General features: G+C 37.6%; 2 protein-coding genes across 2 annotated transcripts in view; both read left to right on the top strand.

The window, feature by feature from the left end:
• Positions 1-11,133, top strand: part of ARHGAP42 (Rho GTPase activating protein 42) — a 327,325-nt gene extending 316,192 nt beyond the window's left edge. The window contains 2 exon segments of the mRNA XM_017887227.1: positions 4,636-4,715; positions 5,842-11,133. Coding sequence (XP_017742716.1) covers positions 4,636-4,715; positions 5,842-5,930 — 169 coding nt within the window. The 3' untranslated portion in view covers positions 5,931-11,133.
• Positions 9,477-11,133, top strand: LOC108538895 (transmembrane protein 133). Its single transcript, XM_017887226.1, is given in 2 exon segments — positions 9,477-9,641; positions 9,643-11,133. Coding segments are annotated over 2 exon segments (390 nt in total). The 3' UTR covers positions 9,868-11,133.
• Positions 11,134-13,727: the final 2,594 nt, after the last annotated feature.

The following is a 13,727-nucleotide window of genomic DNA, read 5'->3' as shown; positions in this document are numbered from 1 at the left end:
AATAAAAAAAAAAAAAAAAAAAAAAAAAAAAAAAAAAAAAATTGTGATGTTTAAAATAATAATTTAATGATTTTCCTTTAGAAAATGTGAAAACTAATGAAGAAGTATGTTAAAACCACTTATAATTTCATCACCTGAAGAAAACTGTTAAAATTTGGTGCACAGCCTTCAATCTCCTCTGTGGCAGTGGTTCTCAAACTTCTTGATCTCACAACACCTTTATAAACTTAAAAGATCATTAAGGATCTCCAAAGGGCTTCTGTTTTTATGGATTATATTTATTGATATTTACTGTATTAGAAATTCAAACAGAACATTTTAAAATACGTATTTATTGAAAATAAGAATAAGCCTATGACATATTAGCACAAATAACATAATTTTGATGAAAAATGATATTTTCCAAAAGAGTTGAACTGTTTTACATTTTTTCAAATATCTTTAATACCTCACATAATACAAAATAAATGAATTGTCATATACATTCCATTAGCTTCAGAGCAATGATACCTTAGGCTCCTGCCTGCCACTCTATCTCCCCTCCACAGGGTCTCTTGACCACGCTTTTGAAAACTACTCCTCCGTGATAAACACACAGAAAAGGACACATGGGTGGGGATGCGGGGACGGTAGAGGAGTCCACTGTATTGTTGCTATCATAGTGCCCAACACACAATAGATGCTCAATAAAATTGTTGAATAAGTAAATAAAATATACATTTTTAACATAAAAAATACTTTGCTACTCACTTTTCCACTTCATTTTCAATGGAGTTGCAATATGCATGTCTTTGACACAAGCAGCTTTAACTCTACAGGCTCAGGTGGAAGTTTTTAGCATTGAGGTGTTCAGTATTACTTAGATATTTAAGCTGGAAACAGCCAGTGTTTGTTGGCTGTTTCAGATTGTTTCATTAAAAAAAATCTGTGAAAAGAACATGTAATTAATGTTAAGAAATCTGTAACTAGGCTGGGCACAGTGGCTCACTCCTGTAATCACAGCACTTTGGGAGGCCAAGGCGGGTGGACCACTTGAGCCCAGGGATTTGAAACCCTGTCTCTACAAAAAATACAAAACATTAATTGTGACGGTGGTGTGCACCTAATAGTCCCAGCTGCCTGGGAGGCTAAGATGGGAAGATCACCTGAGGTTAGGAAGTCAAGACTGCAGTGAGCCTTGATTGGCCTGAGCAACGGAGTGAGACCCTGTCTCAAAAAAAAAAAAATAATAAAGCGAAAGAAAGAAAAAAAATCTCCAACTAGGGCCCAAGAAACAAATGCAGTGTTTCTTGGTAAACTGTCATGGGCAATTTAGGATTCTTGCCAAGAATAAATTTGTAAACTTTTTGTTTTACGCATTAACATCGTTTCATAGCATGAGTTCTTCAATAGCATTATCTATAGTTGCTGCATAATACTTCACTAGATTGGTGTGCTCTAATTTATTTTTTAAGTTCTCTACTGATGAATACTTAAGATTGTTGTGATTTTTTTTAATTTCCACTTTTATATATAGTATTGCTTTAGTATCTTTCTACCTCCGTGCACTCCTACTCCCTTCAGAAGTGAAACTGTCAATAGCATACAAAATGTGTGTATTTCTCATTGTCAAACAGGCCTCTGGAAGACATTGTATCAATTTTGGTGAATGTTTTAAAATTTCTTTTATGTTTAAGATAAGCACTGGTAAATTTTGCACACTGACCCAGTCAAACTTTTGTAAATTTACTCATTAAATGCATTAGGCAGCATTTAGCATGAGGAATGAGGTTTGTGGGCAGATCATTTTCCCAATGATAAGGGAAGAAATGGCTTTCAGGACTGTGCGATTACCTCACTCTCCCAAGCAGTAAGAGGCAGGATTTTCAAAATCTTTTTCAAAGAGAGATTAGAATCTTCTGAAGAGAGAGACAATAGGTGACAGTGTTATTTTCACATCCTCTTCAATACACCAAGACAGTAAAAGAGGAAGCATTAGCACCTGAGGAAACTTCACTGTTACAGAGTCTACATTAAATCATCAAAGCTCTCTGCAGAGTTAACACCTGCAGTTATAGCTCTCAGCAGAAGAAAATTCCGTCTAGTCAGTGCACAGATAATTGAAAAGTCATGACAGGTAGTATTTTGTGCTGTGTGGTTTTGATGCATTTAACAATATGTATGTCTTTATTTAGTGATGATAATTATTCTGTATGCTTTTCCCCTTCCTCAACCAGTCCCACAAAATACTATAAATACAAATAAGGAGACCATATATGTCTAAAATATTAATTACAAGATTTGGGGTACATTTTAAAGTATAGTTTTGAAAATTAGGCCATTGTAAGGAATATTATAATCACTTCTACAACTTTGGAGTTTGTTTCCTTATAGATCTCTTTATAATTTATCTTAATGATTCAAAGAAAGATGGACTTATTTTTACTGGAGGAAGCTGTTGCTATTAGAAAATGTGATTTTTTGCAAAAATCTTTCCTTTTTTTTTTTAGGAAAATGGTTCTGCAGTCCTCAGTAATATCCTGATCAAATCAAATGGTTATAGTTGGCTAGAAGATTTATAGGGAAAACGTTTATATTCTACTTGAGACCACTATAGTCTGATTCTTAGAAGTCTTCACATCCTGATAATGTTCTCACTTCCCACCTATATGCAACCAGCACACCCACATGCATGTGTTCATGTGCGCACACACACAGTTCTTTAAAGTCCTGTCCTTCTCTGAGTGCCTCTACTTCTTCAGTTCTTCCTTAGACCATGTTTCACTGGGACGTTGTGCTGTGTGGGCTCAGGGTCACTCCCAAAGCTGCCCTGCTAGCAAGCTGTCTGAAAGTACAGCCTGAGCATCACCTCTGATGAAAAGACTGGAGGCAGGTCCAGAATTTTCCTCTCTACACTTTCCAATCTTCAGATAGTCTTTGGGAACCCCAGTTTAAATGGCTGGATCTCATTCTGGAAGTGTAGGGTTAAGACCCAGGGTTGAGCTCCAACAGGGAAATGAAATTATAATGTAATGCTGCTGCTTTGGGAGAGCTGTGGAGGCAAATACTGCTGATGCTGCCTTGCAGATATAGTGCTGGGACCCCAGGGAGGATAGATAAGGTGCCCTGAATCTTTAAAAAGACTCATCATATAGAAAATGAACCCAGAACATCTTTCCTTTTTCTTACTCATTCATTTAGCTAACATTTACTGAGTTACTACTAAGCATCAGACATTGTTCGTGGAGATTCCATTCTATCTAGGGGAGAAGATAAAAATATCAGCAATAATAACAAAATACCAGATACTAATACCATGCAGACTTGAAGCAGGAAGATATGATAGTTCCCTGGGCAACTATTTCAGAGAGTATGATCAGAGAAGGCCTGACCTTCAGCAGAGCTCTTGAAATTTAAGATGAACTTGAAGGACATGGCCATGTGAAGATCAAGAGGAAAACATCTCAGGGCATGGACATAGCTGGCCTGAGGTGGGAGTGAGTTTGGCGTGTTTGAAGGAAAGAAAGAGGGCCATTGTGACTGGAGTCGAGTAGGTGAGCAGAGGCAGGGACACAAAGAGGCAGGGGAGACCACCCGGCACCTGACTGCATACAGTTTGTGGGCCAGAGTAGGAAGCCAGTTGAAGGGTTGTCAGGGAAGCAGTGTGATCTGATGGGCATTTTACAGCTGTCCTCTGGCTGCTCTATAGATAATGGATTGTAAGGGAATCGAGGTTCTAGGAAGCCAGGAAGCCATTCAGCCGACCAGGTTGGAAATGCTATTGTCTTGGACTCTGGTTGTGGAAGAGATGGTAAGTGCTTGGAGTTGGGATCAGTTGCAAGTCTTAAGGTCATTGAATGTTGCAGATTAAAGGAGACCTGCCTGGTGCCTTGATTAGCAGCCTCAGATGATGCCTTTTTATTGTTGGCTGAAATATTTTTGGATCATATCTCATATGTAATTCCTAAATTCTGACTTCACTTGAAAAAAAAAGGAAAAAAAGAGTCTCTGGGTATACTGAGCACAAATTTGCACTTAGTGACAGAGGCTGGGAGCTGAGTGGTTGGCTTCTCTTGTTAAGGATGGGTGTACTGTGGTTTGCAAAGCCTGCACCTGTCCCCATCACCTTCCTGATGGTGAAGCTATAGTTGGTTGCCATTTATCATCAACTTACCCTATTATTTTTCCTGTATCATTCCCAATCAACTTACTTACCATATTCTTTAAGCCTTTTAAGTTTTGGATCTCACCTCAGATAGTCTGAACATGAAAGTGGGGGAAAAAAAGGCTTTGGGGTTCCTAGGAATCTTGGTTTCTACATAGCTGTAAAAACAGCCTATTTAGCAAATTATTAAACAGTTAAATAATAGCAGTCTCTAAAACCAACCTATATTGTTATAAGCCAGGGGTTACCCTGGAGAGCATTGCCTAGAAACACAAGAAAGGTTTCTAGTGTGCTAGTAATCCTTGATTTCTTGATCTGGTAACATGATTGTGTTGAGTGGAAAAAGTACCGATGTACACTTATATATGCACTTTATGTGCATTATGTTCCAATTACAAGTAAAAATGAATAGCATTCTTTAAGAAGAGTTTTAAACACAGATGTCCTTAGGTTGAGTGTTGAGGTTTTGACAAGTTGTCTTGCTCTTTCAGCCAAGCCAAAGCCATGTACTCCTGTAAAGCAGAGCACAGCCATGAGCTTTCCTTCCCACAAGGAGCGATATTTTCAAATGGTAAGTATGTCACTTCCCTCTAAGTTTATCATCATGGGGAGGATGAAGGAATAGCATGGTGATATGAGTCTCAAGTAGAAGCCAGAAGCCTCAGATTCTATCCCAAGTCCTGCCTCTCATGACGGGCATGCATGAACACATCAAATCCCTCTGGGTGGCGTGCATCTGTAGTCCCAGCTGCTTAGGAGGGTAAGCCCAGCCCAACCCACAAAAAAATAAATAAATAGGCTGGGCACGGTGACTCACGCCTGTAATCCCAGCACTTTGGAAGGCCAAGGCAGGCGGATCACGAGGTCAAGATATTGAGACCAGCCTGGCCAACATAGTGAAACCTCATCTCTACTAAAAAATACAAAAAACCAGCCAGGCGAGGTGGCGGGCGCCTGTAGTCCCAGCTACTCGGGAGGCTGAGGCAGGAGAATGGCCTTGAGGTGGAGGTTGCAGTGAGCCAAGATCGTGCCACTGCACTACAGCCTGGCGACAGAGCAAGACTCTGTGTCAAAAAAAATAAAATAAAATAAAATAAAATAAATAAATAAAAAATGTTAAAATTCCCTCTGGATTCATTCCTCCCCTGCAGGCATTTGTGTGTACGTGTCTGTTTGTACATGTGCGTGTGAGAGGGAGAGATGATTTCATTTGACTATGTGAATGCAAAGGACATTCCAACTTTGAAGGGCAGTGACATTGTTTTGTTTGGACATTTAAGTTGAGCGTATAGTTGGCCCTGTATATTCAAGGAGTTCTGCATGCACAATTTAACCAACTATGGATCAAAAAGGTCGGAAAATAAATAGATAAATAATAACACAAATTTTAAAAATATATAGTGTAACAACTATTTACATAGTTTTTATATTGTGAAAGGTATTACAAGTAATCTAGAAATGATTTAAAGCATACAGGAGGATGTCTCTAGGGTATATGCAAATATTACATCATTTTATATCAGGAACATGAGCATCCGCAGTTTCTGGTATCCACAAGAAGCCCTGAAACTAATCTCCCACAGATATTGAGGACTGACTGTGTGCGTACAATCTGATGTGGGACTTTAACCCATCTGTTTATATAATTATTTGACACAAATGTTGACCGAGTGCTGTTTATTTGTTTATTTTGCCAGTGTACCCATCAGTGGAACCAGGATGGTTAAAGGCAACTTATGAAGGCAAAACGGGACTAGTTCCAGAAAATTATGTTGTCTTCCTCTAATACTATTTAGTGGATGGCAGTATCTTCATGGTATCCATGGTAACGAATAAGTGCTATGATTTTATCTGACACAGATACACAGGGATCAGCCCACTAAGTGAAAACAGTCCATTTCTATCAAGTTCTTCACCAGCAGACTATGTAGCTCCTTATTAATGGAAAAAAAGATTTAAATTGTTGGCCATTCTTTTTTGGTTGGTTTCTTACTTTAAAATATCTTGCTTCTGAAAATGTATTTTGGATAATATGTAACTCTCCACAATGTCTCTTCCATAGCAATTGTAGAGTTTCAAATACTGTATTAAATACTATAGTCCAGAAATTTGGAAACCAGAATCTGCTATATGGATTTTGAGATCTGTCCTTTACTGCCTGGCATTCTCTGAGGATCTCTGACATTATTAGTTAAAAATGTAATTTAAATTGTTCATTTATTGTTTTTTTTTTTTCTTAGAAATATATTGCTTTTATATATGATTGTTTTGCTGGTCCTAAACATTTCAAGGATGTAAGTCTTTAATATAACTTTATTTGTTTTCCAAGTAGATGATAATATTCAAAAGCAATAATGTATATGGTATCTATAAAGCAAGCAAAATTAAGTCATACACTGACTCCACTGTAAACAATCTGTCCAGAATTCCAGATACCTTCCATTGGTTTAGCACAGGGATCAGTGAACTTTTTCTGTAAAGGCCTGATAGCAAATATTTTTGTGGTGGGTTAAATTTGGCTCATGGGTTATAGTTTGCTGACCCCTAGTTTAGAGGGTGTATAAAACTATCTTCATAACTTTGAGAGTTTTATAAAATTTTACATTAAAATATACTGATAAATTATATGCACATATTTTCTACCAGTAGCATTGTAGTGGCATCACAGAAGAATATTTACCAATCATGGGAAAACTAAAACTAGAGTATCAAGGTGTACAACTTCACTTCCACTTGGAAGATTGTAAAGTGTCAAAATATTTTAATGATAATTTAATTTGGACTTTTGAAATGTTCTCCTACAAATGAAAAAGATGCTTGAAAACGTTACAAGGGAAGCTATGCCTTCTGAAGTCTATCCTTAGTTGAAACAGAAAATAAACACAAAGGTACAAGATCCTTAAATTACTTTGAACCACAGAGATTGAAATTGTTTTATGATCTTTAGCAGAAATAAAATCTGTCCATGATTTTCTTCTGTGCCTTTTAGTTTACAGTCTTTATTAGCAATTTCAGTCAATTTGTAGAGCATAGTAATAGGTATTTACTGTCCACTTATATATATATATATCAGCATCTGGTCATGCACGAACCATTAATTCTATATTTCTATTCCAATAATTCTAATATATTATTTCTATAAATATAATATCTATATGTGGCAAAGAGCCTTTCTTCTCAAGATCCTGAAAAGCTGGTTACCTGACCTTTGAGTGCCACAGTCCTGACCTGCTAGTTCTTGACATCTTACTTCATATTACTTACATCATATTACTTCAGAGTTCCCTACTGTGCAGACTCTCAGGTATTCACTGTATAAAACTCTTTACATGTGATTATAATCTGTAATCTCTATCTCTTCTACTTTAAATTAATGTTTCTAGAATTAGTAGGTTAAATACACATATACACACACAACTATGCCTCAGAAAAGTTATGCTTTTACAAATAAAAAGAATAAGATTAGAATTAACAAGTAGAGAGAATAACCGTTGGCAGAGTCAGAATCAGAAATAAATATCAGTGAATCAAAAGAATGAAAAATATTCTGTAATAAAAATTAGCAACGTAATGTAAAAGTTTGATAAAAGACTATCTTTCTCTTTTACCTCTCACTGTTGACCTCTGTACACTGTAATACCGTGTGTTGCCGGATCTTCTTGGTCTAGGTCCTCGGTGACCTTAGTAGTAATAACAGCATTGCTGACACTCTAATTGCCCTCTGCTGGAACAGAAGGTAGTTTCCAATGTACCAGTCCCTTAGTCTATACGGCACCCTTGGTTTAAGCATGCTTGCCATCATCTGGTATCCTGCTAGATTAGAATCTCTTAAAAGCAAATTGGTTTTCTTTCAAAGACCAACTTGACTCCAAAGAGAGATTCAGAATCCAACTCCTCCTGCTGCTGCATAAAGAAAATCTCAACCTTCATTTTATTTGAACACAGACCAAAGTGTTCCTGCTTCTGAGTTGTCGAACGCTAATTCTACGAATGTTCCATTCAGGTTTAAAGCTTTTTTACTGCATAGGACATGGATATGAAGCCTAACTCCTGTATCTGATGGCAAGACATATGTTGCAGCCACAGTACTGGCTATGGTCCCTTTGCTGAAACAAGCTACAGAAGCACTGATTCAAGTTGTGCTTGTGCTTGAAGTTTTAATCTTCCAGATTTGTGAGGATGGCTCTTTTTCCTTCATAATGGATTATATGTGTAAGCAAGTCATGGCCATATACTGGAGATAGGCTGAAGCTGCTTTTCCCTTAAAGTAAGTTTCCTACAGATAAGGTATTTATGAGCATTGAGAAAGTCAGGACATGTACTCTAAATCACACAGAATGTTAATTCCACTGGAAGGCAATGTCAGACATTGGAAGAGGATCACATTCAACTTCTAATAGTAGTTCAATAACAAAACCTTAGCTTTTTAGAAACAATGTGAAGATACATTAGAATTGCCACATCCATACCTTCGAAACATGCAACCTGTGCATCCCAATCACTGCTTACAGTATAATCAGTATGACAATGAGATTGAGGGGGTCTAAATTTAAGTTCATCATCTCCTGTGTTATGTGAAAATATCCCTCAGTAAAAAACATTTATGTATTTCACAGATGACTCTTTTGTTTTGCCATAACGCTACCAAGTTTATGGAAACTAGTCAACTGAAGGATTTTTCTGTTGTGTTATGTGTAAATATCTGAACAGTAAAATCATCTTTGTATTCCTGTAACGTTCATGAAGTATGAGGAAGCACATTTCTCCTTGTTTGATGTGAGTGGTTTTGCTTGTTGCGGGGGTTGCCTGTGCTTTGTAACTTGCATGAACACAACCAGGTTTCTCAACAATGATTTGTCTGCTGACTGTTTTCAGAGATAGTGGAGGAAAAAAAATGTGCCTTAAAACCCCAACTTATCTAGGTTTCCAAGTAGGAAAAATAAAGATACATATGACTTTTATTATTATTCTATGATAATTAGCTTTATATAATGTGGCATCCTTCTTAAAAATTCACTATGTTGTGAGGCAAACAGATTTCTTACCATAATCTGGTGTACCCTGCTCACCTTCTCACTCCTAGCACCATTCTTCTGGTCTGTGTTGAAAAGGCCATCATTCATGTGGTTTCGGTTTAGAAGAGTCCCTCAGAGCTTTCCCTCTAGCAATTTCAAATTGTACTAATACCTTAAATTATGTATTCAAGATGCCTTCTTTAGCATTTAGAACCCCAGCTAGACTTATACTTTGACTAAAGCCAGAGGCAGACCAATTTAGGGAACAGATTTTGTTCTTTGGTTTTATGATACATTTGTAATTCACAGCTGTTAGCATGACCTCACATCACTGCATAGGACCCTGAAATCATATCTCCTGGTCAGGTCACGAAAAAGAACAGAGGCTTGACTATTGTCCAGAAGTTACTTCCCTCTTGACTAAAGGTTTCTCCATAGGGTAGACATTGCTATTTAACTTTGCCTCCTACCCTTTTTTGTTAACCTTCCAAAATCAAAACACTTTTAAGAAACAAAGATAATTTTCTGAACAGTCTGTGTCCTGCCTGTCTCCTGTTGATTCACAGATAGAATATCAAGTATTCATCAACTAGTCTCAATTTCCTGAACACATTCACTGTATCCCTCGTTGTCACCATTATCCCCCTGCTTCAAAATGTGCCGGTTCCACTTGGTAATAACCTTCGGAAAACTCAGGTTTATGAATGATGTGGACTTTTAGAGGATCAAATCAATAAATTGGATTTGAGGGCAGCCGCGCTCACTGTTTTAAATAAAGAGTCTTACATAAGAATGTTGACAGCATTCACAGTAAGCCATTGGCAGAAAATTGATCTGCATGTCCTAGACCAATGTTTAGAAGGTGTTCTATGGTTTAGGGAGCCCAGCCTGTCATTCCTTTTCCTTTTGGCACTCATGAGAGAGATACCAAGTTCAGTGTGAATTTTTCTTGGTGCTGTGTGGAGAAATGGAGTCTGTGTGATTACTGAAGAGTCCCAAAAGGCAGAGATCATTTTCATTTATTGCCATCATAAATATTCTTCACCATTCAAGATGCTTGTGTACAGGGCTACTTGGCAAACTTAAATATTCTTCACCATTCAAGATGCTTGTGTACAGGGCTACTTGGCAAACTAAAGTGTTGGAGGAGGCAGGGGCTGAAGGTATCAAAACCTCCTCAGTAGGATAACCACTTTCTCCCCTTTGGACCATCTGCCATCTTTCCCCAGTGTTTCCCATGGTGTTTTTGCATCCAGAGTTGACGGCAACTCAATTTTGCCTTGAATTTACTCAGTCTTATAGATTAAAAGTGTGCATTTTATGTAAAAATGCATTTTATATAAAAATATATGGCTACATATACATATATATATGAAACGCACACTTTTAATCTCTATATGGCAGCATTTTTGAAGTTTTATATCTGTCAATGCACCCTCAACTGCCTCCTTTTTGCAGAGAATGATCCCCACAAGAACTGGTCTAAGAACACTGTCTGCACATGGTTTATACTTAAAATCCAAGATACCACCACATAACAAAGGTTGGGATTTTTCAAAGTCCTTCATTTCTGAGCTGAAACCTTAACAAATAGGGAATTTGGCAGGGAAGACACCTGGGTTTTGAATTCACAATCCTATTTATATACTGTTAAAATTTGAGGTACTGTAGTTTATATAAAAGTCAGATGTTTAGATATTATATTTCAGTACTAGGAGCTTCTTTGCAGTCATTAACTTGACAAATTAAGTAATAAATATAAAAGTGATTGTCCATAAATTATCATTGAATTTTTTGTTTATTTTGTAGTGTTTCTGTATTTATCTGCACTTTGTGTATATAGACACACGTACATGTGCCAACATGTAAATAACTTCATGTTTATTCCTAATCTGAATTGCTACAGTATTTTTAATGTATGGTTACACTGTGTTTTAAATTACTTTAAAAATAAACTTTGTAAGCATATTTTAATTTAGTCTTTGTACTTGAAGACCCACTGTGTTGGAGGGCAATTCTCTTGGCTTTATGTAGAGAAAAAACAAGGTTTCTGGTACTGTGAGTGATCACTTTGATATGGCTAAATCATAGCAGAATTTGGTGACCTTCTCCTCCCAAATTGGTATTCTGCAAGCTTTGGAAAATGTTAATGTTGATAACCTATTAATAATGCAGGTATCCACGAAGGGGAGAGGGAAATGGGTGACATACAAAATACTAAATATAACAAGCACACAAGCTTACCTGAAAATATATGTTTGTAAAAGTTTCCAAGTGTACTGTGAATGAAATATCAGCGTACACATTCTTCCCATCCATTTTTATTAGTTTTATGACCCTCTTGGTCATGACTTGACTTCTAGGTAAAACTTTGCTTCGCTGCATCAAAAAAAGAGAATCGTGTATTTCTTTTGCATTGCTCCATGGATTATCAGAGTGCAGCAAATCACCTTGCCAAAACTAAGCCTCACAGGTTGACCATTGGACAACCTGGCTTGCTCACATAGGTTGTAGTTTTCATCAATATCAGAGGAAAAGAGAAAAAGTGATGACACAACACACTGTTAAGTTATAAGGATTAGTGTTAATGCCAGTATAGTTAAGCAGGAACAGACTGTTAGGTTAGATATTATAGATTATTGTAGATGAGCTACTGTTTAAGAATGTTGGTTAAAAATGTTGGCCTGGAATCCCCTATAACTGATATTTTAGAATTAAAAATGAATTAGCTTCCAGTGGTCAAAGCTGGAATGATTTGAGCAACAAAATAATGCAGTATTGAATGACTGGCTTATAAAACAAAGTATAAAATGAATATCCATGAATCCACATGGATATCAATGACAATAAATTTCACTTATGTAAAAAAAAAAAAAACAAGGGAGAAGAGACAAATCTTTAGAAAGATATTCCAAATCATAATTGGAGTTATAGTTACTCTCCCCTCTAGCAGATAGAATTTAATCCTCTCCTGCTTAAAGGTGAGCTAGACTTAGTATCTCGTTTCCAAAATTTAGAGTATGGAAAACTGTCATAACTTTACAGAAAAGAAACCTAGTCGCCACTGTCTTAACCAAGTGGTAAAACTTAATATCAGGGCCTGGCGTGATGGCTCAGGTCTGTAATCCCAGCACTTTGGGAGGCCGAGGCCGGCGGATTATGAGGTCAGGAGATGGAGATCATCCTGGCCAACACGGTGAAACCCCATCTCTACTAAAAAAAAAAGAAAAAAAAAAAAACCACACACACACACACACACACACAAAACTAGCCGGGCTGCCGGGCTTGGTGACCAGTGCCTGTAGTCCCAGCTACTCAGGAGGCTGAGGTAGGAGAATGGCGTGAACCCGGGAGGCAGAGCTTGTAGTGAGCCGAGATCGCGCCACTGCACTCCAGCCTGGGTGACAAAGCGAGACTCTTTCTCAAAAAAAAAAAAAAAAGACAGTATCACTGATAGCATGTGGTTGACTTGAACCCCATAATATGTGATGTGAAGAGCACTTCCCCCCTGTGGTTTTCTTTCCCCAAACCCGTAATTCCAGTGTAACCATTAGAAAAACATCAGATAAGCCCAGATTGAGGACGTTCTACAGAATAGATCTAAGCCTAGCACTCTTCAAGACGGTGGAGCTCATGAAAAATAGGTAAATACTGAGCAAAAGTCACAGATCAGAGGGGACTTGGGAGACAGGGCAACTAAATGCAATGTGGAACCCTGGACTGGATCCAGGAACAGAAAGGAGGGAGTAATAGCTGGGCGTGGTGCCTCGCGCCTGTAACCCCAGCACTTTGGGAGGCTGAGCGGGCGGATCACCCGAGGTCAGGAGTTCAAGACCAGCCTGGCCAACATGGTGAAACCCTGTCTCTACTAAAAATAAAAAAATTAGCTGGGCGTGGTGGTACATGCCTGTAATCCCAGCTATTCAGGAGGCTGAGGCAGGAGAATCGCTTGAACCGTGGAGGCAGATGTTGCAGTGAGCCGAGATTGCGCCATTGCCCTCCAGCCTGGGCAAAAAGAGTGAAATTCCATCTTTAATAATAATAATAATAATAATAATAATAATAAGCTGGTGATGTCCAAATAAGGTCTAAACTTTAGTTAATAGTTTAAAAAACAAGGTAACAAAACTACTCAAAAAATAGTACTTGAGCTGGGGATACTTATATCATTTTGGGTATTTAAGTGACTTATTAAAGAATTAAACATTTTCACTTGTTCCCCATTAAATTTTGATCTGTGTGTGCAAGATATATCTCCTATTCATCACTCAATCTCAGACTAGGACAGAGTTGGGCATACAGAAATACAGTAAAGTAAGCCCCTTTCATTAAATGAACAAATTCATTAGCAAAAGAGCATTCATTGTAAATCCTTTAATAATTGAAAGAATAGAGTTGTGGGCGTGTGTTTTTGTGTCTGTGTCAATTCTCCCAGGATCATTCTTCAACATCCACGAATATATGGATCTACTCTGGAGTTATTTATATGTTAATGGGGTAAACAACCCTCTACACACATGAACATGTCTTAAGGGCAGAGGTTAAACAGATTTTCTTCTGTCATTACC

The sequence above is a fragment of the Rhinopithecus bieti genome, unplaced genomic scaffold, assembly GCF_001698545.2.
Source record: "Rhinopithecus bieti isolate Rb0 unplaced genomic scaffold, ASM169854v2 scaffold_14936, whole genome shotgun sequence".
In the NCBI taxonomy this organism is placed as follows: Eukaryota; Metazoa; Chordata; class Mammalia; order Primates; family Cercopithecidae; genus Rhinopithecus; species Rhinopithecus bieti.
This window is presented reverse-complemented; position numbering and strand designations above follow the sequence as displayed.